The following is a 27,975-nucleotide window of genomic DNA, read 5'->3' as shown; positions in this document are numbered from 1 at the left end:
TGAGAAAAACATTATTTAAAAAGAAAAGAAGAAATGATATTCTAGGTATCAAGTTGTTATAACTTGGAATGCCCTTCCATACTTTTCAAAATGCCAATGAAAGCACAATGAAAAAAATGGAAGAATTCCCTGTTTGTAGGACATATAGGGTAGATATATATATATATATATATATATATATATATATATATATATATCTCAATACTTTCTCTTAGTCTTATTAGCAGATAAATATTTCATGAACTCCAGTTGAAATATGATCTGTCTTCATGATTGGACTGCAATATAGTTGCTGCTTATGATTCAGCAAGTTGGATAAGGTATGAGATGACTTTCAACACCTTTGAAATGGTAACATCAATAGAAAAGAATTTTTTAAATTTTATTTGGCTGTAGTTTAGTTAAAGATATTTAAGTATTTTTAGGGACTTGTATTCTATTCCTAAAATACTGAAACTCAGCACTAAATATTTTCTAAGATGTTTGTATTTTTAAATAGATTTATTTTTATTAACTATATTATGCAGTAACTCCAATATATTTCATTTTATTTTAATCATTGCATATTGATTGCATGTTTTGATCAATGAAAACCCTGTTTGGAAATTACAGGGGACTTGGAATCAATAGAAAGCTAGGCTTAATTTCCATCTCTGATCTGAGTGACCATTAGCAAATTGCTTAATTTTTCTTACCTACACAATAAAGCTAATAATGATAATTGAAATGTTTGCCTCAGAGGGTTTTGGGAACTAAATGAAATAATGGTTAAAGTTCTTTGCAAATCTTAGAGAGTTAAAGAATGTCCTTTACAACAACTAGTGCTACTGTTGCTGCTAGTCCTCAATGATAACTGTTGTTATTCTCACTATCCCAAGAATATTACATGTTCATTCCCACTTTTATGCCTTTGGTCATGCTGATCTCCATCCACTGACTGGAATGTTCTCTTTACTTCAGAACTGTTTCTTAATATATTTTAAAGCTAACACAAGTCCAATTTCTACCATGAGCTCTTTCATAACCAAAAAGAAAAACTATATAGTTGGAGGACCTGAGTTCAAATATATCTGCCTGTTGAAGTTATTACTTAGGACTACTTATTTATTTTACCTAGATATTAGTTTGCTCCGCTACAAAATGAAGGAATTTGAGCAAATGGTTTCTGGGATCTTCCAGAGCTAAAACTATGAATCTAACATTTTCATTTTTCTTTTAAATTACTCACTCAATAAAGAATTTTATTTTGAGTCAAAGTATCCCCTGATTTAGGTACTTGTGGGAGATATTAAGAGGTGCCATAGAATGCAGTTCTATACCACATGGATGAGTGTTTGGTCCTATCTTGTCTTAAATTATTCAATTTAGTTTCCTGTATGTTAGAAAGTTGTCTCCAGATAGCTCACAAGCTCCTTAGAGTCAGTCATTCAGCAAATAAACATGCATTACATATCATCTATGTGTAGTTCTGGGGATATAAAATAAGGCAAAATACTCAGTCTTAGGATGAAAGATAGTCTTCATAGTCCCTCACATTTTTTACGGATAGGTGAATCAGCAAAACTTTTTAAATTCGAAATTCAATTAAATTTTAAAAATACTCATATAGTAAATAATGTTTTGCTCATATTTTTAGACCAAAAAAAAGAAAGGTGTCTGGACTGTGTAAGCTACTGTCATTTTAGCCATGAGTCACTAATCTGATTCCCAGATCAGTTCTGGACTCAAACTACTGTCAGAATATTTATCTTGCACCTGTCACAACTAGCAAATCAAGATATCATCACTACTAATTTTATCGGTCTAGCAAAGTAATGGTTTAATCATAGAATCACAGAAATCATATAATTCCTTGAATCAAAGACAAACTCTTTATGAACTCACTCTGATAAGCACTTTGCTCAGATTTTTCTTAAAACATCTCTCAGGAAGCCAAAAAAAAGATGATTTTATAGTCTACTTCAGGACTAGATTAATATGTCACTATCACAATCATTTGTAGTATTGATATTTATTGTCATAAAAGTTAGCATTTTAGGTAATTTATGTGTAGTTTAAGGAAGTTATTGATTGAGGGAATGTGTTTCCATCATTTTAAAATGAGAAACACAAAAGAAACTCTAAATAATGATGATGTAAATCAAAAATAGAAAATATAGAAATTGCAAACTTTAAATACTCAGATGTTTCAGTATGAAAAACTTAAATGCTAAAATATAAATAGTGACTATCTTGGATTTTTTGCTTCATAGTGATAAGTTTCCATTGAGTCCCATCACCATGCAGTGAGACTGGAATAGTTAAGCTGCTATTTGTGATGGTTAATCTGGGCTAAGAATTGCTCTGAGAGTTTAATGTGTGCTATATTATCAATTAGAAAACCAGTGATCAGGGAGGGAAACAAAAAGGCAGAAGCATAGGAAAAACACAATGCAGGTGCAAAATAAGATGAGATGTTGAAAGGTCGACATAAGATAGTGGAAGAAGTATAGAAAAGCTGAGAGTAAATGAAACCAGGACTTGAACTAACCAGGAGTTAAGGTGTTATTTAAAAGGAGTGTGTGCCAATGGCCCGCTTTTGTTCATGAGGAAGAGATGCTTATGTTTTTCTTATATTCTAAAGCAGACTCTACATTGAAAAACTTGGAAGTAGACATCATCTCCATTCCTAATTCCTAGCTGAAATCCAAAGTTTTGTCTTAATGGGATACTATTCCTAAATGGTACCTATCTGTACCTGAATATTCTAACCACCACAAGAATATGTAAGCTCCTTGAGGGCAGAGACATGTGTGTGTGTGTGTTTGAGAGAAACATAAAACTACATAGAGAGAGCCAGAGAGAATGCATGTGTATTTGTGTGTGTGTGTGTGTGTGTGTGATTTCTTTTTGTACTGTATATACTTCACATGGTACCTTTTATATAGTAGATACTGAATAAATGATTGTTGATTTGAATGAGTGAAGGTAGGGTCCAAATGGAAGACAATATGATTCTAAACCACTACTTTAGATCTATTTTTCCTCACCTATAAATGGTGAATGTGGATTCCAGTTGCTCAGACCCCAAACAAAGTGAATTGCTGTTTGAGTTTGACAGAGACACCCTCAGTTGTCAAAGTTGCTGCAGATGGGAAAAAAAGTGCATCGGGGAAGAATTAATTAGTAGTAATAGCATTGCAAAAATGGAAAAAGAACAAAGAATCCCAATGAAACATTAAAAACATACCAGAGCAAAGTAGTTCAGAAAAAGACAGACGAATACTTTTGTTACTTTTGTATTAAATTTAATATCATCTAAATATCTAGTTCATGGTTATGTATACAATATTCCTTCTTGTTCATCTTTATGTTTAAAATTTACAAGTTTGTTTATGTTATATTTATAAGAAAATTTAAATCTAAATCAAAAATCAAAGACTGATTTATCAGTATTCATCTGTAACTTAAGAAATCTATGTAGGATTCAGTTTCATGAATAACTTCCAATTGAGTAGACACTAAATTCTCTCTCCCCTTTATAGCCTATAACATGCTTCAAGAATTAGAACTTTTTGCAGCCAAATCCATGTTCTTCTAGTCTGAAAAGAAATATTGTTCTCAGAAATAGATTAAGACAGCTCTGAGAATTCTGGTCAAGGTCTTGGGAATACATGAGTGTGCTGTCTAGATAAGAGAACCATCTCAGTCTAAAAATAATGGAAAATGTCATTCATGTAATCCTGAAAATACTGCTAGAGCATTAAAAAAAACTTGAATAGCATCTTGGTCTGGCTTGTACCCTTTTTTTCAAGTGTCTTCCTTATCTGGATCAAATTTAAATGCCCTAAAATTTCAATATAATAAAAATATTATTTTTATATAGAAAGTCAGGGATTAATAGAACAAAGGATCTACCCTATATTATAATTGTATTTAGTCCTCCAAAACTGAAATATATAGTAGAATGATATGATTAACCATAAAATATGCTCCCTAAAATTTAGGTAATGCAGAGGCCATGTCGGTGTACCCTTAAGATCACCAAAAATAAGAAGTGGTAGATGATGTTCAACCTGAACATTTCAACTCAGAACTTGTTTTATAGTTCAGAAACCCATACTGGTCATCATCATATATGCAAATTTATCCATCTCCTTTCTTCTTCCCTCCCTATCTTTCACTGAATCACCTCCTTTTGTATCAAAATCTAGATAAAATTGCATGGCCATAAACTTTGATGGGGATAGGAATTACTGTGGTGATGGCTGATTCATATATGTTTTTGTGTATGTATGTACATACATACTTTACTTAGGCAATGGGAAATTATCATCTTGTACTCTGAGGTAGAAAAAAATATACAATCGAGAAATCTTAAAAATAAGTCTTAAAAACTCTACCTCTGACAATGTTTAAGTTTTTAAGAAGTTAATAGTAGTTGTAACTTCTTGTATTCCATTGATGAGATGCCATATTCTCTCTAAGTAGTGCCTATAGGCCTCAAAGAAAGAATTCCTTTGTTACAAACATTTCCTTCTCCCCTCTTGCATTATTTTGATTTGTTGGTTTTGATTTATATGGCTTAGGCTTAGAACTCTAGAGCTGCAATTGTTAGAAAAAAATCACCAGCTTAAGAGAGGATGGCCCCGGACTTCCGGCCAAGATGGCAGAGACAAGACAGGCACAGTTCTAAAGTCTCCTGATCGCTTCCCCATCTATCACTTGAAACAAACCTGTTAAAAGAAATCCAAAACAGGAAACCCAGAAAGAAAAGCCAGGAGAGGACAATCTACCTCAGGATTTGTCTCCAGCAGCAGCCTTGGCTGAGTACCTGCAGGTGAGTCTGAGCTGCGAGGGAAGATCAGCCAGATCAACAGCTGAATCAGAACCGGGAGTCTGAGGGCCCGAGAGCCGGACCTGCTGGATCAGCGGTGGGGCTGGTCGAAGGGGGCTTGGGTCCACGGGGAAGCAGAGGCGCTGGTGTTGGTGTTGTCCCCCTGGAGCTTGGGGAAGGGGCTGCGGGGAGAGGTCTGGTGCAGGAGAGCTGCAGACACCATCCCTGGGCTCCTCAGGTCTGAGAAACTCTGAGCCCAGGCCTCCATTGCACTGAGGCCTCCTCCCAAACAAATGGAAATTACTTCTGCCTCAGGCCCAGGTGTGTGAGCAAAAGAACCAGCCCAGCTGAGGAATCACCTCAGGCCAGGGTAAAGCCCACCACTGATTGAAGGCAAAAGAATTCAATAGCTCCAATTCCCTCCCTCAAGCTAAGGGAGAAGGCCTCTCAACCAAGGTCACAGACACCCCAGAGAGGGCAACCAGCACCTCCTACTGGCCAGCCAGAGAAACTGCATTCAGTAAAGCCTTTAAAGATCCCAAGCCAGGTGAACCAGCCCCACTCAACTCAAGGTCTTAGCATAATGAAGAAGCGTCAGCGGAAAGGTGGATCCATAGAAAAATTCCTGGAAGGGAAAGACCCCAACCCAGAGAGACCTGGAACATCTGAGGAGAATACAATCTGGTCTCCAGCACAGAAAGACTTCCTTGAAGAAATAAGGAAGGAGTTTAAAAATCAACTGGAAAATTTGGGGGAGACAATTAATACCTTGCAACAAGAAAACAAAACCTTAGAAAGTAGAATTGGACAATTACAAAATGAGAACAATTCTCTCAGATCCTCAAATGAGCAAATGCAAAAAGAAATTAATTCTATCAAAACCTCAATTGGTCAAATGGAAAGCTCTTTCAAAAGTAGAATTGACCAATTGGAAAAGGTTAATGAAGAAAACGCCTCCCCCCAAAAAATAATGGAGTCTACAGAAACTAATGACTCCACAAGACAGCAAGAGTCAATTAAACAAAATCAAAAAATAGAAAAAAATAGAAGCAAATGTGAAATACCTCATCAACAAAACCACTGACCTCGAGAATAGATCGAGGAGGAGCAACCTGAAAATTATAGGACTTCCTGAAAACATTGAAGAGAAAAAAAGCCTGGACTTAATATTATAGGATCTAGTGATGGAAAACTGTCCTGACATCATCGAATCGGAGGGCAAAGTAGTTATTGAAAGAGTACATCGATCCCCACCAGAAAAAGATCCTAAAATGAAAACACCAAGTAATGTTGTGGCCAAACTCCAGAACTATCAGATAAAAGAGAAAATCCTGCAAGCAGCCAGAAAGAAATAATTTAAATATCAAGGAGCCACAGTAAGGATCACGCAGTACCTGGCTGCATCAGCTTTAAGGGATTGAAGGGCCTGGAACAAGATATTTTGAAGAGCACGGGAGCTTGGAATTCAGCCAAGAATCTACTTTCCTGCAAAGCTGAGCCTTCTCTTCCAGGGAAAAAGATGGACATTTAATGAAATGGAAGAATTCCAAAAATTTCTGATGAAAAGACCAGAGCTAAACAGAAAATTTGGATATCAAACAGGAGGTTCAAGAGACACATGAAAAGGTTAAAAAAAAAAAAAAGGCAGGGGGTGGTAAAAGCAAAAAAATGCAATCCAGCAAGTTGAAACTGGCTATATCCCAGCATTGGGGGGGGGGGGGGGGGTAGAGACTCTCATAAATCCTGGAAATGTAACTCTAACAGAGAGAATATACCTAGCCAGAAATGATGGACATCCATGACCTATCCATGAGACTGATATCTAAAGGGATGTAACTGGCTTTAACTCCACTGGGGAGAAAGACTCTTATAACTCTCAGGAATTTGGACTCTATTCAACAGAATATACTGAACTAGAAGGGACAGACACTTAGAATTTTCTATGACTTAGATAGAATGATCTAAAAAAAAATACACTACCTCCCTAAAAAGTGGAACAGGAAAGAGACGGGAGGAGGGAGGGGATTGAATGGGACAAATTGCATTACACTAAGAGGTACAAAAAACCTATGGTAATAGAGTGGAAGAAGGGAGTAGAGGAGAAACACCTGAATCTTCTTCTCATCAGACTTGGCTTAAAGTCAACCTATACATACTCAGTTAACTTATAAAACATCTAACCTTTCAAGAAGTAAAAGTGGAAAAGGGTAGGGGGGAACAGAGAAAGGGAAGGGGAGTGGAGAAAATAACGGGAAATAACAAAAGGAAGGGAAGGGAACAGGGAAAGGGGAAGGAAAGGGGAGGGTGTGATATAGGAGGGCAAACACTGAAGGGGGTGGTATTCTAAAACAAAATACTGGGGAATATGGATAAAAGGGGGGAAGGGGGAAAAATACAAACAGAGGGAAGATACCACAGAGGGCAATAAAGAATTAGTAATCATAACCTTGAATGTGAATGGGATGAACTCTCCCTTAAAACGTAAGCAAATAGCAGAGTGGATTATAAAACCAGAATCCTATAATATGCTGCTTACAAGAAACTCATTTGAAGCAGAGAGATACATATAGAGTAAAGGTAAAAGGTTGGAGCAAAATATATTTTGCTTCAGCTGAAGTAAAAAACAGCAGGGGTAGCAATCCTTATCTCAGACAAAGCAGCAGCAAAAATAGATAGCATTAAAAGAAATAAGGAAGGAAACTTTATCCTCCTAAAAAGTGTACCATAGACAATAAAGTCATTTCAATATTGAATATGTATGCACCCAGTAGGAAAGCACCCAAATTCTTAGAGGAGAAGATGAAAGAATTACAGGAAGTCATAGACAGCAAAACTCTACTAGTAGGAGACCTCAACCTCCCGCTATCAGATCTAGATAAATCGAATCATAAAACAAACAAGAAAGAAATTAGGGAGGTAAATACATTGTTAGAAAAATTAGATATGGTAGACTTATGGAGGAAACTGAATAGGGATAGGAAAGAATATACCTTTTTCTCTGCAGTACATGGAACTTATACAAAAATTGACCATGTACTAGGACATAAAAACCTAATGATCAACTGCAGAAAGGCAGAAATAATGAATACATCTTTCTCAGATCACAATGCAATAAAAGTCATATGCAATACTGGGCCAAGGAGATATAGACCCAGAGCAAATTGGAAACTGAATAACCTCATCTTAAAAAATGAGTGGACCAAAAAACAAATTATAGAAAGAATTATCCATTTTATCCTAGATAATGATAATAATGAAACAACATACCAAAATCTATAGGATTCATTCAAAGCAACTCTCAGAGGATATATTATAGCTCTAAATGCTTATATGAATAAATTGGAGAAAGAGGAAATCAATGAACTAAACATGCAACTAAAAAAATTAGAGAAATAACAAATCAAAAATCCCCAATCAAATACCAAATTAGAAATTTTAAAAATTAAAGGAGAAATTAATAAAATTGAAAGCAAAAAAACTATTGAATTAATAAATAAAACCAAAAGTTGGTATTATAAAAACCAATACAATTGATAAACCTCATGTCAATTTGATTTAAAAAAAGAAAAAAGAAAACCAAATTGCTAGTATTATGAATGAAAAAGGTGAACTCACCACCAATGAGGAGGAAATTAAAGTAATAATTTGAAATTATTTTTGCCCAACTTTATGCCAATAAATTTGATAATCTAAGTGAAATGGATGAATATTTACAAAAATATAAGTTGCCCAGGTTAAATGAAGAAGAGATTAAATACCTGAATAACCCTATCTCAGAAAAAGAAATTCAACAAGCCATTATTGAACTCCCTAAAAAAAAATCTCCAGGGCCTTATGGATTCACAAGTGAATTCTACCAAACATTTAAGGAACAATTGGTTCCAATCCTATATAAACTCTTTGGAAAAATAGGGAAAGGTGGAACTCTGCCTAACTCTTTCTATGAAACCAATATGGTACTGTTACCTAAACCAGGAAGAGTTAAAACAGAGAAAGAAAATTATAGACCTATCTCCATGATGAATATAGATGCAAAAATCCTAAATAAAATCTTAGCAAAACGACTACAACAAGTCATCACTAGGATAATACATTATGATCAAGTAGGATTTATTCCAGGAATTCAGGGTTGGTTCAATATTAGGAAAACTGTTTAGTATACTCAAATATATCAATAACAAACCTATCAGAAAGCATATGATCATATCAATAGATGCTGAAAAAGCATTTGACAAAATACAGCATCCATTTCTATTAAAAACACTAGAGAGTGTAGGAATAAATGGACTGTTCCTTAAAATAATTAGCAGTATCTATCTGAAACCATCAACAAGCATTATACTCAATAGGGAGAGGCTAGAGGCATTCCCAATAAGATCAGGGGTTAAACAAGGGTGTCCATTATCACCACTACTATTCAATATTGTATTAGAAATGTTAGCATCAGCAATTAGAGAAGAAAAAGAAATTAAAGGAATTAGAATTGGGAAGGAAGAGACAAAACTCTCACTATTCACAGATGACATGATGGTCTACCTAGAGAATCCCAAGAAATCATCTAAAAAACTACTGTAAACAATTTGCAATTTTAGCAAAGTTGCAGGTTATAAAATAACCCCCCATAAATCCTCAACTTTCCTATATATGACTAGCAAGAAACAGCAGGAAGAGCTAGAAAGAGAAATTCCATTCAAAGTAACCTCAGACAGTGTAAAATACTTGGGAGTCTATTTGCCAAGACAGACTCAGAATCTTTTTTGAAAACAATTATAAAACACTTCTCACACAAATTAAATTAGATTTAAATAACTGGGCAAATATCAACTGCTCATGGATAGGTAGAGTTAATATAATAAAAATGACAATTCTACCAAAACTAAACTATCTGTTTAGTGCCCTACCAATCAAAATTCCAAAAAATTACTTTAATGAGTTAGAAAATATTGTAAGTAAATTCATATGGTGAAATAAAAAGTCAAGAATTCCAAGGAGCTTAATGAAAAAAAAGTACAAAAGAAGGGGGCTTAGACCTACCTGATCTAAAATTATATTATAAAGCATCAGTTGTCAAAAATGTTTGATATTGGCTAAGAAATAGAGTGGTGGACTAGACTGGGTGCAAAAGCAGGAGACGATTATAGTAGTCTGCTGTTTGATAAGCCCATAGAGTCCAGCTATTGGGATAAAAACACCCTCTTTGATAAAAACTGCTGGGATAATTGGAAGTTAGTATGGAAGAAACTTAGATTAGACCAACACCTCACACCCTTTACCAAGATAAGATCCAAATGGTTACAGGACATAGACATAAAAAAACATGCTATAAGCAAATTAGAAGATCAAGGACTAGTCTACCTGTCAGATCTATGGAAAGGGGAACAGTTTATGACTAAGGAAGAGTTGGAGAACATCACTAAAAACCAATTAGATGATTTCGATTACATTAAATTAAAAAGTTTTAGCACAGATAAAACCAATGTAATCAAGATCAAAAGCAAAGTAGTAAATTGGGAAACAATCTTTACAACTAATGATTCTGACAAAGGACTCATTTCTAAAATATACAGAGAACTGAGTCATATTTTTAAAACAAAAACCCATTCCCCAATTGACAAATGGTCAAAGGATATGCAAAGGCAATTTACAGGTGAGGAGATCAAAGCAATCTATAGCCATATAAAAAAATGCTCTAAATCATTAATTATTAGAGAAATGCAAATTAAAGCTTCGCTGAGGTACCACCTCACAACTCTCAGATTGGCCAGTATGACCAGGAAGGATAATGATCATTGTTGGAAGGGATGTGGAAAATCTGGGACACTATTACACTGTTGGTGGAGCTGTGAACTCATCCAACCCTTCTGGAGAGCTATTTGGAACTATGCCCAAAGGGCAACAAAAATGTGCATACCCTTTGACCCAGCAATACCACTACTGGGTCTATACCCTGAAGAGATGAGGGAAAAGGGTAAAAACATTACTTGTACAAGAATATTTATAGCAGCCCTGTTTGTGGTGGCAAAGAATTGGAAATCCAGTAAATGTCCTTAAATTGGGGAATGGTTTAGCAAACTGTGGTATATGTATGTCATGGAACACTATTGTTCTATTAGAAACCAGGAGGGACGGGATTTCAGGGAAACCTGGAGGGATTTGCATGAACTGATGCTGAGTGAGATGAGCAGAACCAGAAAAACACTGTACACCCTAACAGCAACATGGGAGTGATGTTCAACCTTGAAGGACTTGCTCATTCCATCAGCGCAACAATTGGGAACAATTTTAGGCTGCCTGCAAAGGAGAGTACCATCTGTATCTAGATAAGGAGTTGTGGAGTTTGAACAAAGTACAAGGACTATTCCCTTTAATTTGGAAAAAAAACCCAGATGTCTTATTGTTTGATCTGGTTACCTCTGAGAATTCTGTTCTCTTTAAGGATATGATTTCTCTCTCATCACACCCAATTTGGATCAAGGTACAACATGGAAACAAAGTAAAGACTGACAGAGTGCTATCTGTGGCATGGGGGTGGGGGAGGGAAGCAAGATTGGGGGAAAACTGTAAAACTCAAATAATATCTTTAATAAAAATTTTAAAAAAACTGTAGACTATAAAAAAAGGAAAGGATGGCCCCAACCATGGAACTCAGTACTTATATCCCTATCTATAGCATATATATATAGAGAGATATCTCTATAGAGTAGCTAAGGCAAAAATATTTGTTGCATGAGGAATAATATCACAGTTTCTGTAATTTCTGGCCAAAACTTGAATTGAAGGTTAGTGTTTCTTGAGATTCAGGGAAGCCTCCACCTCTGGGGCTCAATGATGCTTTTGATGTTTGGACTGATCTGCAAGAGTTGTTTACATAAAATAGCATCTCCATTCCAAGAGCCCTAGGAAACATAATTAAAACTTCATAATATTTTGGTTACCCAATTGAAAGATGAATTCTAATTTATGCAACCGTATTTATCATTTAACTGAATAAACATTGTCCTAAGAATTATATTCCATAATTTTTAAAACTGGTATTTTTTGAGTTTGACAAATGGAATACACTGATATAACTGTTTGAGGACTTTGCAGACCATTTGGTCATGCTGAGAAGGATTTTTAGAGTAAATCAAGATGTCACTAAAGAACATCTCTAATTCTCAGCTCAGCAGGTTTTGAAAAAATGTGGTTCATAAATTTCTGGAATGCTGCAAGGGCAAATAACATGATATATATATTAACTGTGAAACCAAATTTAGAATACTGCCTTTTAAACACCTCCATTGTGAATACTTTTCATATTGTAGATTCCCACTAGGGACTTAGAGATCTAGTTTGCTTAATATTGACAGTTGTCCTATTGCAGAGGAGGTAGTTGCAGAAAATAATACTAGTCATGATAAAATAGTTGTGATTTAAGTCCTTACTTTTTCTTTTGCAAATAAAATGGAATTTGTGTATATGTGCAAAACTATTTATAGCATATCTCTTTGCTATCATAAAGAATTGTGAAATAAGAAGGTGTCCATCAACTGGGGATGACTGACTATAATGGGTTATTATTTTATTCTAAGTAATGATGAAAGGGATAATTTGGAAGAAACCTGGAAGATTTAGGGAAACTGATACAGAGTAAAATATGAAAAGGGGAAACAATTTAAACAATAGCTATATTGTAAAGACAAATATTTTTAAAAATACAAATACTCTGATCAAATCAATTACCAACCACCATTCCCAAAAACCAGAGTGTCCAGGATGTGATAAAGATTTTTCAGATACAACCATTTGTTTTTCTTAAGTGTGAATATTTCTTGCAAAGGTTCTGCTTTTCTTTTTTGCTTAATTGGGAGGTAGAGTTGGGGGGGGGGGGCTTGGGGGGGTTACCCCACCGAAAGAAAGATTACAGAAAATTTTTCATTTTTGAAATGAAGAGTGTATTGTTGCAGAGTTGAGATTGCTTCTTGATTTGCTAATTTGTGCAGAATATCATATTGGGGGGCGGCTAGATGGCATAGTGGATAAAGCACCGGCCTTGGAGTCAGGAGTACCTGGGTTCAATTCCGGTCTCAGACACTTAATAACTACTTAGCTGTGTGGCCCTGGGCAAGCCACTTAACCCCATTTGCCTTGCAAAAAAAAATCTAAAAAAAAAAGAATATCATATTGAACTGTTTCTCTTATGAGAGGAAGAAAAGGAAAGAAAAGGTCCTAGTTTAAATTGAAAACTTTCATTGTGAAGCTCGTTATAATTTGGCAATTTCATTTAAAATATTTTTCATAATCAGTGTTCTTTTGGAAGACTCTGTTATTTAATTTGACCTTTTCACCAACCAAAGTAATTATAGCTACCATTCATATAACCCTTTAAGGTTTGCAAAGTGCTTTATAAGTGTTATTTTATGCTCACAACCCCCTGGGAAGGAAGTGATAGTTTTATCCCCATTTTAGAGATGAGTAAGCTGAGAGAGACAGACATTAAAGAACTTCCCAGGGTCACACAACTAATATGTGACCTGATTCCAATTCTATCTCTCTATCCATTGCACATCTCAGCTGTCTTTATACAGAAAAATGATGATTATGGGGATATTCATCCTTCATCCTTAAAGACCGTCACATCATGGAGATTATGCCGTGGCAAGCACATGAATTGAGTTTTAATAACGAATGCTGTGTTAAGTCAGAGCCATCTGGGTCCCAATGGTCAAATATGAATCAGATGACCCTGGATATGAGACAATTAAATTAAAAGACTTTCCAAAAGTTATAGCTAGTTAACTGTCAAGTGTCTGAGGCCAAATTCAAACTCACATCCTCCTGACTCCAAGGCTAGTAGTACTCTATCCACTGTACCACCTAGCTGTTCCTATAGAACAAAACATAAGTATTATTTAGTTCTTTTCTAGCCTATGTTAACATTTTGAATCTTCTTAAATTTTCTGCAGCTTATGACATTGTAGTCACTATAAACATTTTTATTTCTTTTCCCCAAAATACATCCTATATTGTAGGTATAGTTAATGTCTCAGTAAAAATGTCTGATAAAAAAAAATGAAACAGCATATGGATATAAATCACCTTCCCTTGCAAGAAAGTAAAATTATATTTAATGAGAAAGTGTGCTTTTTTGCTTTTTTTCTCTTTATTTTAAAAATGCAGGTCATAATTTTAAGCTCTGCATTACTGTTTGTGAAATGTAGGAGCTGTCTAAGGTTCTGAACCTGTCTAGTTAGCAGGATCACAGACTGCTTTTCAGTCTATTTGACCCAGGTCACAGTCAAGACACAAAAAAACAAATCCAGTCCATCCCTCCACAGTTTGGCTTTTATATTCATTATTATGTTCACAGTTCTACTACTAAACATCTGAAAGAGACAAGAATCTCTTTTAACTAGTTACAATCTCAATCAAAAGAAATAAATGTAAAATATTTGGGAACCTTAAAATGCCATATACATTTCAAAAACAAATATTAATTTCTTCTTAATCTAGTTCAAAGAATTGATTCAGAACAATGGTCTAGGGATTTATAGTATGAGTAGGGCTAATACAGGGTTTAAGAATTAGATCATTGGATTTAGAGGTGGAAACTATAGTGCTGTACTGTTGAGTAGATAATTTTTAAAAAGAATCAAAATTTAAAAATTAAAAATTAATATTGAATATTGGAAAACTGGGGAAAACGTTGAAATGAAAGAAACCTTAGGGAGTACTGTTTAATATTTATTAATATTAGCAAATTTGTACTAAATTACTTTTTTAGTAGTTTTCTTCTATTTCAAAGTTGTTTTAATAAATTATTTGCTGCTAAATAACAAAATAAACTCCAAATTTTACTGATGACATTACATTATGTTGTAATACTTCTGTATTATAAATATTATGACAGCAGTAAGATGAGATAGAGTGGAAAAGGAGAGCGCAATCTGTTCTCGAAGAAAGCTCTTATTAAAGTAAAAATACTTACAAAAACAGAAAGATATAATCAAGCTCTTTTTTTTAGTTTTTCCAGATGTTAATTTTTCAAACTTGGGATAATTATCTTTTAGGTTTGTTTTGCTTTTAGAGAAAAGCATTCATACTTCCAAATTATGTAAAACATTACAATTTTAAAATATGCTCTAATGAATTTATCCATAAAAATAAATTCTATTTGTTTATTTAGTGCACCTGATAATTCTTTCTGAAAAATTGAGAGGGTTATTCCTAGTATTAAACCTATAATTTTCTAAATATTAAAGTAATTTAAGTGTAAAAAATTTTTTATAATATATAAAATTCTCAAAGTTTAAAGATGCACACATATATGCAAAAAAAAATGTGTTGGGTGTAGTTGATGTTAGTATGTCTCCTGAATTTTGGAATTCTGTACTGTTATGGGCTAATCTAATCAAGTGTCCATGCTATTTAGCATTAACATGGCAATGTAGGGCAGAGCAACTACCAAGATGCCTAAGTCAGAACAAACTGGTCCACTCTGGACATGGTACAGGTAAAAATCATCCATATTGAATAGACTAATTAGACTGATTAGTACTGTAGGACCAAACCTGTGAATAACCCATGCTATTCACTGCCTAGATGACATACGGAGACCCAGTCTTTAAAAAAAAATATTCATGTGATGAAATATATAGTGCTTTTAATTAGCCATACACTGATAATGAACTAGATTTGTTAACTTTAAGATTACTGATTCATTTCCAGTAAACCACAAATAAGCTATTTGAAAAGATTTCTAGATTCAAATAAAGTTTTATCTTTTGCCTTGTTTCTTTTGATTCACTTGGTAATTGACCACATAAATTGATCCATTTATTATCCAAAAGTATTTTTAAAAAATTTTCCCCTTCTGAAATGAGTGCCCAAAGGGAACACAGCATCACGAGTCCCTGCATTATTTCCAGAATGTGTCTCCATGTGCTTGTGATAGGAAAGCATGTAATTAGTTTTCTACTATGATGACTCCTAAGTACACTGTTCTTAGTTCTGTGAACAAATAATACCCTAGTCAATTTGTGTGTCTTATGCATGAGTCCCTAAGAATTGGGTATAATGGGAGATGTAGGGGTCTGGGCATTTTCTTAAGTTAAGTTTGTATTTAAAATGAAGTGGACATCATTCCTCATGAACTTTAGCTCTCTAAATAAAATATGATTCTAGTCAAGTGAAATAACTAACTCATTTGGTTCTCAAAGGGGAAAAAACCCCTCTAAAGACTACTTAGAAGTCTGTGCTGAATGAAATTTTCACTTAAATATTTATTATTATTGGTATTACTGATTATTATTATTATTATTATTATTATTATTAATGGCATACTGAATGCAGAGATGGTCTGAAAACCAGGAAGACTTGGTTTGCAATCCTGCATTTGACACGCACTAGCTTAGTAGCTCTTGGCAAGTCATTTAACTGCCCCATGCTTTTACAATCCTCTCAGATTATAAATTGGAGAAAAATATCTTGATTTACATTGGTAGAGAAAGTTTTCTCACTTAGGAAATTTTTATGCTGAGAAATTACTGTTCCTGACTCTATGAATTTAAGAATCATAAAATATTAATAAAAACAGAATAGAGTAAAATCTTACTTCATCCCCCAAGACAAAATAGATGAAATCAAGTGAATTAATAAACAAGCAAAAAATGCTTAGGTTCTAAGTCTATTTCCAAGTCTTTTCAAAATTCTATTTCACTGGGCCTGAGTTTTCTTATTTCTTTTTCTTCTTTTAAATAATATTTTGGTTTTGCTGATTTCTTCTATTGCTTCATTTTTGTCAAGACATTTCCCTATATGTTTCATGTTAATTTTTATGGTATTATTCTATTTATTCATATGTTTCTATTTATCCATTCTCTAATGATTTGGCATTTATATTCTTTTAACATTATTTTCTATTAAAAACTGAGTAAGAATAAATATTATTATTATTATATAGTGAAGATTTTTTAATTTTTTTCTTACAATGATTGATGATATAGCCTTGGCAATAGAATTCCTGAGTCAAGAGATATGGTTGGCTTTGTTACTCTTATTGTATATTAAAATATTATCATCTTGAAAATTTGAAAGAGTACCTGTTTGCCTACAACCTTGCCCACTTTGGATTTCATTATCCTCTCTTCCCATATTTTTATTGTATGAATGTTATATGGAAGATACCATTTTAAATTTATCTTGCTTTGAATTCTAAAGATTATTATGAAAATATTTCTTCATGCTCAATGTTTGTTTTTTTTGTAGAATGTTAGCTCACCTCAGCATCACAATTTATAGGATTTGAATATAGATTCATGAAATTAATTGTATAACCATTAATCATTATAGTAATCATCATTTTAAAAATCTTTCAGTCTAACATCTTTTAAATGTATTTTATTCTAATATTTCTAGCTTCCAAATAACCAACTTTGAAAATGTATTCTTGATTTTCTGTTATATGTTGAAAGACCGTTTACTAAATAGAAAAACAGTGCTACCATTCTTAACTACAGTGTTTTTAATGCTGAGTTCAAACGGGACTAAGTTATTCCCATAGTTAAATTTTGAATGTTTCCTCTGAATTGACAGATAATGGTTTAGGTCACTGAGGAAGAGGAAATCATAATTATCTGGGAAAACAAAGAGGAAAGGAAAAGAAATAATGTCCTGCTTTTGTCAAGTGGTAATGGAAAAATGATCACACTGAAGTATTTTTTTTTAAAAAAGGATTGAGTTAACAACAGCTTTAGATCAGAATTCAAATATTCAGGTTTAGAATTCAAATAGACCTTCATCTTCTTGAACCCAAAACTTCTTACAATATTAAATTGTGTTATCAGAATGTTCAAGTCATTTATAAACAGAATTCATTTTACTTAGTTATTGTATGTTGTTTATAACCCAGAATTTATGAATCTCTTTAATGCTAGCTTAGAAAGTAATTTGACAATTTGCTAAAGGTGTGAAATAGTCTCTACATGTGGACTTTTCTCACTACTCACTGTGTTCTGTATTTATGCTTATTTTTTTCAGCAAATAGGTTTTGCTGTTTGTGTGATTTTGACTTAAGCTTTCTCCTGAATTCTATCAGTCAGTCCTATGGCATGGGATCCACATAAAACCAAAGATTCCAAAGTTGATTTTTGGCTTTTGTGGGGGTAATGTGGTGACACTCACCAGTACCTGACTTGGATATTGTCCACCTACAACTAATGAGGGGGTGGATGAGAAATAAATTGCAGTACGTGAGAAAACAAGTTTTGTGACTGTCTCAGACTGTGAATCTGAGTCATAGCCAGTGAGTTCTCACTCTCTCTTGTTTTCAACACTGAAAAAACTAAATATAAGTTTACATCATTATCTGTCATATCTCTTCAGGTAGTATTTATTAAGGGTATACTTTTAGACATACTTGGAAAGAAACTTTAAATCCTGAAAAAGAAAAGAGTTCTATTGACCCAAGATCCTATCACATGAGATATTTGTACAGCATTTTGAATAGTGTCTGGCATTTTAATAAATCCTTCCCTAGTCACACAGATAAGAATAAATACCCATTTATTTAACAGAATGGAATTATGATATTTGAAAAGCAACTTTTTTAATTTAGGTGATGTTTGGAGAAATTTAATGATGTGAATATAGATGGAGTCTATTTAATACTAATTAGTACTTAAACTTTAAAAATCTTTAAATTGGAGATTTCATTAGTGACAGTTTCTATATGATCACCTTATGCATTGACAATGGCAAAAGTCATAAAGAAAAAAGTTTGTGCTTAGGAAGACCTTGGTCCAAGTTGAACTTGTGATACTCATTGACTATGTGATCTTGAAAAAGTCACCTAACTTCTCAGGGCTGTTGATGCCTCTGGTGCTCAGCACATGCTAATCTGCGTTTATAGAAGGTGTTTCCTCAATGGAAGAACACTATATAAATGAAATTCACAGTCCTGGATCAAAAAGAAAAAGAAAATAGCAGTCCTTTAGCACTGAATACTTTCCTAGGGTGAAAAAGAATTTTTTGAATTTAGTTGTTATTCAAAGAAAAAGAGGCAGCATTCTAAAATAGAAAGAGCAGTCATTCTAGAATCAGGAGCTATATTCAAATTCCAGCCAGCACACTTAGAACCAGTTAGTTTAGTGAATAGTAAACGGTATCTGGAGTCAGAAAGACCTGAATTCCAATCCATCTTATAACTTTTCCTAGCTGAATGGCTCTGGATAAGTCATTTAGCCTCTGATTATCTGAGAAAATGAATTAACTAAAAAAAATTCCAGTCATTTGTTCAAATACTAATCATTTTGCCTATGCTTTCAACATGCCTTTCTTAAAACATAATTCATTTTACAATATTTTTAACAAATAATAAAACCCTCTTTTCTCTTCCCTCTTGAAGTAGGGAACACTTCAAGCTTAAATGATTAAAGATGATGGGCATATTTTTTTTTTTTTGTGAAGAGGAGAAAAAGAGGGGATAGATCTATATTATGACCTCTCATCCATGAACTTGTTTCCTCAAATTGGCTTTCACTGGGACATCCTAATTGTAGGTCCCAGTATTTTTCAAAGGGTGAATGTACCTTGAGTTTTTCCAAGTGGGCTGCAAATTGCATGGAATTTACAGTTGCATATGCATTCATGAGTATCCCAACTCCCCTTGACAGTGTCATGATAGCACAGAATAATAAATGACAAAGACTATTAAATGATACAGAGTGCTGTTCTTAAAGTTAAAAAGGCCTGAGCTTAAACCTTACTGGCTATATGACCCTGGACAAGTCACTTAACCTTTATCTGCCCTAGTTTACTCATCTGTAAAATAGGAAATTGATAGTAACAATTGGGCTGTGAAAATAAAATGAAATAATTTAGAAACTGCTTTGCAAACTTTAAAATACTATATAAATATTAACCTGTACAGTAATCATAATCACAATAATTATTACAATCATTATCACAATAATAATAATTATTATATAAATATTCTAGGGCTGTTGACCCCTGTGTTGCTCAGCAGATGCAGATCTGCATTGATAGAAGGTGAAACTATGCTCCCACTAGAGCACAAAACCATACTAACTTCTCTGATTGATCTATTAATTAGCATAAGGACATTACCTTATTAGCATTAAGGACTGCTCCCAGCAGGGGTAAATCAGTTTTTCCCTGAAGCAGGTATAAGGAATTATGTCTTCCTTTAGGAAATTGATAATCTGTGCTCTGGTCTTAGGAGGGTACCATTTTTTTAATCAAAGAACTAAGATGAATGTCTGACTTCTGTTATGTAGAAAATGATTTCAGCTTCATAGTCAGGTTCCTCTTTATGAAAAGGATGATGTTGATAGAGCATAGAAAAGAAATGCAAAATTTTAATGCTGAGAGGGAGGGAGAGGGGAGGGAGGGAGGAAGGGGGGAAGGGGGAGAGAGAGAGAGAGAGAGAGAGAGAGAGAGAGAGAGAGAGAGAGAGAGAGAGAGAGAGATTGTGTTAATTTAGATTGTAAATTTCTATCAGAAAAGAAGCCATGTATAACCTGGAAGACACAATTGACTAGAATTGTCTGCTGTTTGATACTATGCACTGGTAAGAATTAACTTCATAGTATTGTATTTCTCAGAAGTCTGTCTTGTTTGCTATACTATACTATATTATATTATACTGTAGTAGTTTGTCCTTTTTTATCTAGTTGTTTTTCTTTTTTTTTAAATAATAGCATTGTAACTTTTAATTCTCCCAGAGAGTTAGCTTTTATTTAGCTGGCCATATTATAATTGATCTTTTCTTATAAAACATATAGAATATAATGGTTCAGAAAAGAATTAAGAATGAATGAATGATTAAGAAAGAATGAATTAAGAATGATCACAGGTATAAAGATGACTACCTTTGGTCAAATAATAATTTTACCTCTGATCTTCCCATATTTAATAAGATATTTATATAATTTATAAAATTTAAAGCTCAGAAGTACATTGGAGCACATTGGATATAAATGAATCCATTCCTTTAATTTTATAGATGAAGAAAGTAGGATTGGATAGTTTAAGTGACTTGATCAAGGTCACACAGTAGAAGAACTAATATCTAAACATCCCAATTCAGGTCCTTTGATTCTAAATCCAGAATATTTATTTTTGAATTGATTTTGTGATTTCATTAGTACAGGGAGGTCTCAATAGTAAAACTCTGACTCAACTTCTCAATCCCCATGCAATTCTCTAAGATTTATAAATTTTGAACAGTTGCATATCTGTTACAGATAGGAGGAGTTTTCTCAGTATATTTCAAAGGTAGAATTTGAACCTTGATCCTCATGCTTTCAGTGTTGGAAGTATACCAATATCAAATGAAATCTTTTTAATTTATACTCACTATACACATGTATAATTGTGTATTAATTTTCTTTGCCCAATTCATGAGTCTGATGAATTGTTTTAATTTTCTCACAAGGAAATACTTTTCTAGAAATAAAAGTATATCACTTTCTTTATCCTGTATGGTAAGATGTTTAATAATTGTCTCCAATCGGGGTGGCTAGATGGCACAGTGGATAACACACCCGCCCTTGAGTCAGGAGTACCTGGGTTCAAATCCGGTCTCAAACACTGAATAACTGCCTAGCTGTGTGGCCTTGGGTAAGCCACTTAACCCCATTTGCCTTGCAAAAAAAAATCCTAATAAAAAAAATTTTTAAAAAAAATAATTGTCTCCATTGTAGAAAAATAAAATAAGACCATTTTATAGCATTTATTTGTGTATTTATAGTAGTATTGTCTGTCTAGAGCTTTACTCATCTATATCCTTATATCATCAATTATATGCACTGAATTCTAGATGCATTGTGCTACATGTAAGATTTCAGTATAATTAACCGTTTCTCAGAATCAAACACCTTAGCCAGATTAAGCATTTTCATTTGAAATGAACATAATTTTCTCTCCCAATTTCTGTTTATGCTGCAATACTTTCTGCAGTCAAAATTTCTGGCACACTCCATTGGGATTGTATTGACTATGACCTATGTAGAAAACAGCTTTCTTATCAGCATGGCTGTTACAGCTCCTTTTTTCTCAATTTTTGTCTTGCTCACCTGCATCTCCTGTCTGTTTAGCCAGAATTAAAATGTGTTTGGATTCTTAAAATAGCCCTATAGCTATTCCCTAAGTCATCAATATCCCCTGCATAATCTAGTCAGATCAATCTTTTTGAAACACCTGATTCCAAAAACCCACAATGCCTTAACCTTGTTTATTGGCTCAAGTTCAAACTATTCATTTTGAAATATCAATTGCTAAACTATTTATTAACTTTTGAATTTAAATTATAAAAACTAACTTACACTTCTTATATACTGTCTTGAAGTTTATTCCTAATTATTGCATGCTATATGCTATAACTTTCTGGTGATATAAAAAATATAAAGTACTTTTGAAAGATGGGGGCTTATGATTGTGAACCAAATGATCAAATTCAGTTGATAACATTGGCTAATTTTTCTGAACTGCTTATTTTCTCTGTATTTTTTATTCTTTATAACAAGGAATGACATCCCAGGGTAAGGAATTGTCAAAGGTGCTATATTTGTAAATAAAGTGATATAAAAACAAAAGACACATGAACATATATGAATAAAATGACATGATCCATTGTTGTAGTTTGTAAATATATGTATTTAGATATGTATTTGTATTATTATATATCATATAATTGCAGATAAATATACAGATGTTAGAAAGATGATAGATGGATAGATACGTAGATATACATCTAAAGATAGATGGATAGATAGGTGATAGAGAATTAGATAGAAAAAAAAGATAGATGTATAGAAAAAAAGATGAATGAATGATAAGCTAGATTCCATGCCCTTTAAATTTCATATTTAGTAAAGTGTGTGGTGTTATGCATGAAGTAGACAACATGCATATTTTTCAAATTGCTTAATCAATTAGATAATTTTTGAATGAATAAAGGAAAATAATAATTTCATGATGAACATCCACCATGCTTTTTATAAATAAATTATAAAGAACATTATTGCTTGTTTTTTTGATCTACAAACTACTTTAGTATCATCCAATTTTCATACACTATACCTGGTGACTACTTTCCACCACCAAAAATTTACCATTTTCCACTTGGAATAGCTTTATACTAGTTATTCCTTTGTAATCTGGGATGATTGGGGGGCTGCAAGTGTGACTAAACACCCTAAATATTTCACAGTTGATAGAAGCCTTAATTTTATAATTACAAAAGAGAATCAGATTCTTTTCTGATCTCACAGAATGTTGAAGGGAACCATAATGATCATCTACAATTATGAAGTAAAAGGTTTTGATTATGTTGAAACAATTTCACATATCAGTGAAGAGGTGAGGAGGTGGTTTGTGGTAGGATACCCTCAGATATTTCATTAGTTCTGATTATAAGTTGCCAGCATTTCTGCTTTTAAAACTATAAAATTTTTGAGGTAATTACCAACTTTTCCTCCCTTTTCCTTTATACCATCACAGTTTGTAATCTGATATAATAAATCATGTTGAAAAGACAATAGTAAAGTGATCACAAGAACAGAATGATTGACAAATAGAGCTATTTATGATTTTGGTTCAGAGTTGTGCTTTTTGAATTTTAGATGACTCCATGTGTTCAAATGTTCTCTACCATTACAGAAAGGCCACAGACAGACACTAGTTGTATGCCTCCCAGAATAATTAACATGTCGCTTGGCAAAACTACAACTGATAAAAAATTTATAAATTTATCTTAATAATGTAATCTACTCCTAATTGCAATAATGATTGCTAGCATTTATATAATACTTCAAAGTTAGCAAAGCACATTGCATGATATTTCATTTGATGTATATGCAGCTGATAGATTTTGTTAACAATAGGAGAGAAAAATGATATAATCCAGTGGACCTCAAAAAGTGTTTCATGGTAAATATCTCTTGATTGTTATAAGTCCAGTAGTCAGAATATAATTGCTTCAATTCTCAAGTCTGTTCTGGATCTTTGATTTGACCCATCATTGATTGGCACTGACCAATATTTATTTGTTACCTAGTGAAATTGTGACCTTAGGTAAATCACTTAACCTATCTAGGCCTTGGTTGCTTGTTTTTTCTTCATCTCTAGAATGATTGGGAAAGGATGTACTACATGATCTCCAAGGTACCTCCTACAATTAAAAATCTGATTCTAGTATTCTTTGTCCATTTTTTTTATAAATCATCTTCCTTGCAAGTTTTAGTAAATGAACTTGAGTCTTTTTTCTTATTATTTTGTATTTTGGGAATTACTATTTTATCTCTGGAATTTTTTTTATCAGTTTTGGTTGTCTACTAAAAAAATGCAAAGCAGTTATATTACCTATTTATTTTATAGATTTCAATGAAATTGGTTTGAAAATATTGACTCTTAAAATGATGATAATATTTCTAAAAAATTTTTCCCCCAGCGGAACCCTCCAATGGTGGTAGATGACCTTTTTGAAGACATGAAAGATGGGGTTAAGCTACTGGCCCTCCTGGAGGTTCTATCAGGACAGAAACTGGTAGGTAATATTTTTTCTTTTTGATTCTAGCAAATAACACCAACATTAACAATGAAAACCCTTAGAACAAATGTGATGAATGATTGTTTAAACCCAGGAGGATTATTTAATCCAAAACTAAAGAGAAGAAAACTCACTCTGTTTTTTTACTTTTACATGTGAAATTTCTATTTTTTTTTCAAGACTATAGAAGGAAAGAATTCAATTTTGTGCAGTAAGGATTTTTTTTAGTACCTTCTATGAGCCAGACACTGCTAAACAGGCTCTGGGAATATTGATAGAAGACAGTCTCTGCCTTCAAGAAGTGTATATTTTACAGAAGGGATTCAAAGAGTAGGTAAAAAAATGAATAAGCACAGAATATTTACAAAATAAATAAAAAGTAGTATGGGAAACAGAGGTTCCCTTCTGTCTAGAGGAAGAGAATTAAGTGCATTCATTTCACTCTCAGTCAGAACATAATCATTAGTGAATTGTTCATGACCCTTAAGTCACTTAAGCTCTCAGTACTCTAGGCCAATGGTGACAAACTCAGTCACAGTGAACTGGAGGAATTTACAAAGCAGCAGTGGATGTGTTAGTCACAGGAGAGAATGTTTTCTAATAAGTTATCATGTAATCAAATATCTTTGTTCCTTTGTTTGGAATATTAGAATACACCTTAAATAATGAATGGCTTTTTACTTCATTAGTGTGAATTTTTAAAAAAATTTTTATTGATATTTATTTTTCCAAATATGTCATGAAAGTTATTCAACATTCATCCACATGCCTATGTATATTTTTAAATTGCAAAATTTCATTTCACCCTCCCTTCCCACCTACCCTCCCCTCAGCAGCAAAGAGTGATGTTAATATTGTACTTACAGATTTGTGTTACACATATTTACAGATTAGTCATTTTCAATATGATAAAGAATTTTGGTAAGGGAAAGAAATAAGTGAGATTTTTTTTTTTAAGTGAATGTATTACTGGGGGCAGCTAGGTAGCGCAGTGGATAGAGCACTAGTCCTGGAGTCAGGAGTACTTGAGCTCAAATCTGGATTCAGACACTTAATAATTACCTAGCTGTGTGGCCTTGAGCAAGCCATTTAACCCCATCGCCTAACAAAAACCTAAAAAAAAAAAGTGAATGTATTACCTAGCTATATGACCTTGGGCAAGTCACTTAACCCCTTTGCCTTGCAAAAACAAAAATAAAAAAGTGAATGTAGTTTTATCCAATTCTGAAGGATTTTGTTTTGTTTTCTTTTGTTTTCCTTCCTCTGGATGTGGATAGTATTGTCCATAGCTAATCTAATAGAGTTGTCCTAGCTCTCTGAACTGCTGAGAGCACCAGCATCCCTTGGGGTGAACATCTCACACTGTTGTTAATGTATGCATTGTTCTCTTGGTTCTACTTCCTTCACTCAGCATCAGATCCTGCACTTCATTCAGTGCTTCCCTAGAGTCTGATCATTTATGGTTTCTTATAGAATCAATAGTATTCCATAATATTCATGTACCATAACTTGTTTAACCATTTCCCAAATGATGGGCATCCCCTCAATTTCCAATTCTTAGCCATTTCAAAAAGAGTTGCTATGAATATTTTGGAACATATGGAATTTTTTCCCATTTTTTTATGATTTCTTTTGGATATGGGCTTAGAAATGGAATTACCGGTCAAAGGGTATGAACAATTTTACTGCTCTTTTGGCATATTCCATATTGCTCTCCAGAAACATTGGGTCCCTTCACATTTCTACCAGCAATTCATTAATGTCCCAATCCTCCCAAAACCTCTCCAACATTGATCATATTCCTTTTTTGTCATCTTAGCCAATCTGATAGATGTGAAGTGATACCTCAGAGTTGTTTTAATTTGCATTTCTCTAATCAATAATGATTTGAACAATTTTGATAAGATTATATATAGTTTTAATTTCATTTGAAAACTGTCTATTCATATCCTTTGATCATTTGTTAATTGAGGAATGACATGCAACCTTATAAATTTGATGCAGTTTTCTATATATTTTAGAAATGAGACCTTTATAAGAACTACTAGTTATGAAGACTGTTTCCCAGATTTCCCCTTTCCTTCTAATTTTGGCAGCATTGATTTTATTAGTGCAAAACCTTTTTAATTTAAAATAGTCAAAATCATCCATTTTGCAGTTTCTAATGTACTCTATTTCTTGTTTGGTTATAAATGTGTCCCCTTTCCCATAGATCTGATAGATAATTTCTTGGCCTATTAATTTATCTATGGTGTCATCCTTTTTGTCTAAATCCTGTACCCATTTTTTGTTATATTTATTTTATTTTTGTACTAATGATTTTTTATACATTTCTAAAATATTCTTGTTTAAGAGTAAACATAATAAAACATAATACTCCCTCCCCCCAAAAATTATACACCCTCATGAACAATAAAATAAAGAGGAAAAAATTAAAATAATAATAATAATAATAATAATAATAATAATAATAATAATAAGCAGCTAGGTGGTGCAGTGGATGGAGCTCTGGCCCTGGAGCCAGGAGCCTGAGCCCAAATCCAGACCCAGACACCCAACAATCACTTAGCTATGTGACCCTGGGTTAGCCACCCCAAACCCACTGCCCTGCAAAAACCAAAATAAAATAAAATAATAATGATGATGATGATGATGATGATGATGATGATGATGATTGATGATGATAATAATAATAATAATAATGATAGGGTCAACCAGGTGGCACAATGGCCAGAGCACCAGCCCTGGGCAAGCCACCCATTCCCATTTGCCCCCCAACAACCCCCTAATAATAATAATAATAATAATAATAATAAGAAGAAGAAGAAGAAGAAGAAGAAGAAGAAGAAGAAGAAGAAGAAGAAATGTGGTTCAGTCTGTGTTCCAACACCACCAGCTCTGTTGTGGGTGGATCACATTCTTTAGGATAAGTCCATCACAAAAGATACTTCCATATTTTTCCACTGTTGCCATTGCTGATTGCAGCTCCCTCCATTCATACTTCCCTACTACCATACACTATGTTTTCTCTCTCCTTTCACTCTTCCCCTCTTCTTAAATGTGCTGTAGGGTAACTAAGTGGCACAGCAGATTGATCACTGGCCCTGGGGCCAAGAGGCCTTCAGCCCACATACTACCCCTAAGGCCCATCAACCACCCAGCCCTGTAGTCCCGGACAGGCCATCCAATCCCAGCCTCTTGCAGGAAGTACAAAACAAAATGTGTTATATAGGACCACTCTCCCCCAGGTCCACCCTCTCATCCATCACTCACATCCCCACCTTCCCCTATCCCCCTTCTCTCCTTCTTACTCTAGATGTCTATACCCCATTAAGTATATATATATGCTGTTTCCTCTCTGAGTCATCTCTGTGAGAGCAAAGGTTCCCTCATTCCCCTTGTCTTTCCCCCTTCCATATCATTACAATAGCTCATTGTAATAAAAAAAAATCTTATTATATGAAATATCTTAGCCTATTCTACCTCTTTCTCTTACTCCCATTACATTTCCCTTTTAGCTATTGACTCCATTTTTACAATATCTTATATATCTTCAAATTCAGCTCTCTCCTGTGCTTCAACTTTAAAAGCTCCTTCTACCTGCTCTATT

The 27,975-nt window shown here is 33.6% G+C and overlaps 1 protein-coding gene across 1 annotated transcript in view; it reads left to right on the top strand.

The window, feature by feature from the left end:
* Positions 1–27,975, top strand: part of SYNE1 (spectrin repeat containing nuclear envelope protein 1) — a 598,518-nt gene that overhangs the window by 110,420 nt on the left and 460,123 nt on the right. Inside the window, exon 4 of the mRNA XM_074187858.1 lies at positions 24,267–24,362. Within this exon, the coding sequence (XP_074043959.1) occupies positions 24,267–24,362 (96 nt within the window). The remainder of the gene's footprint in view (positions 1–24,266; positions 24,363–27,975) is intronic.

This window comes from Macrotis lagotis, chromosome 5 (assembly GCF_037893015.1).
Source record: "Macrotis lagotis isolate mMagLag1 chromosome 5, bilby.v1.9.chrom.fasta, whole genome shotgun sequence".
NCBI lineage: Eukaryota > Metazoa > Chordata > Mammalia > Peramelemorphia > Peramelidae > Macrotis > Macrotis lagotis.
The sequence above is the reverse complement of the archived record's forward strand: the minus strand, read 5'-3'. Positions and strand labels throughout refer to the sequence as shown.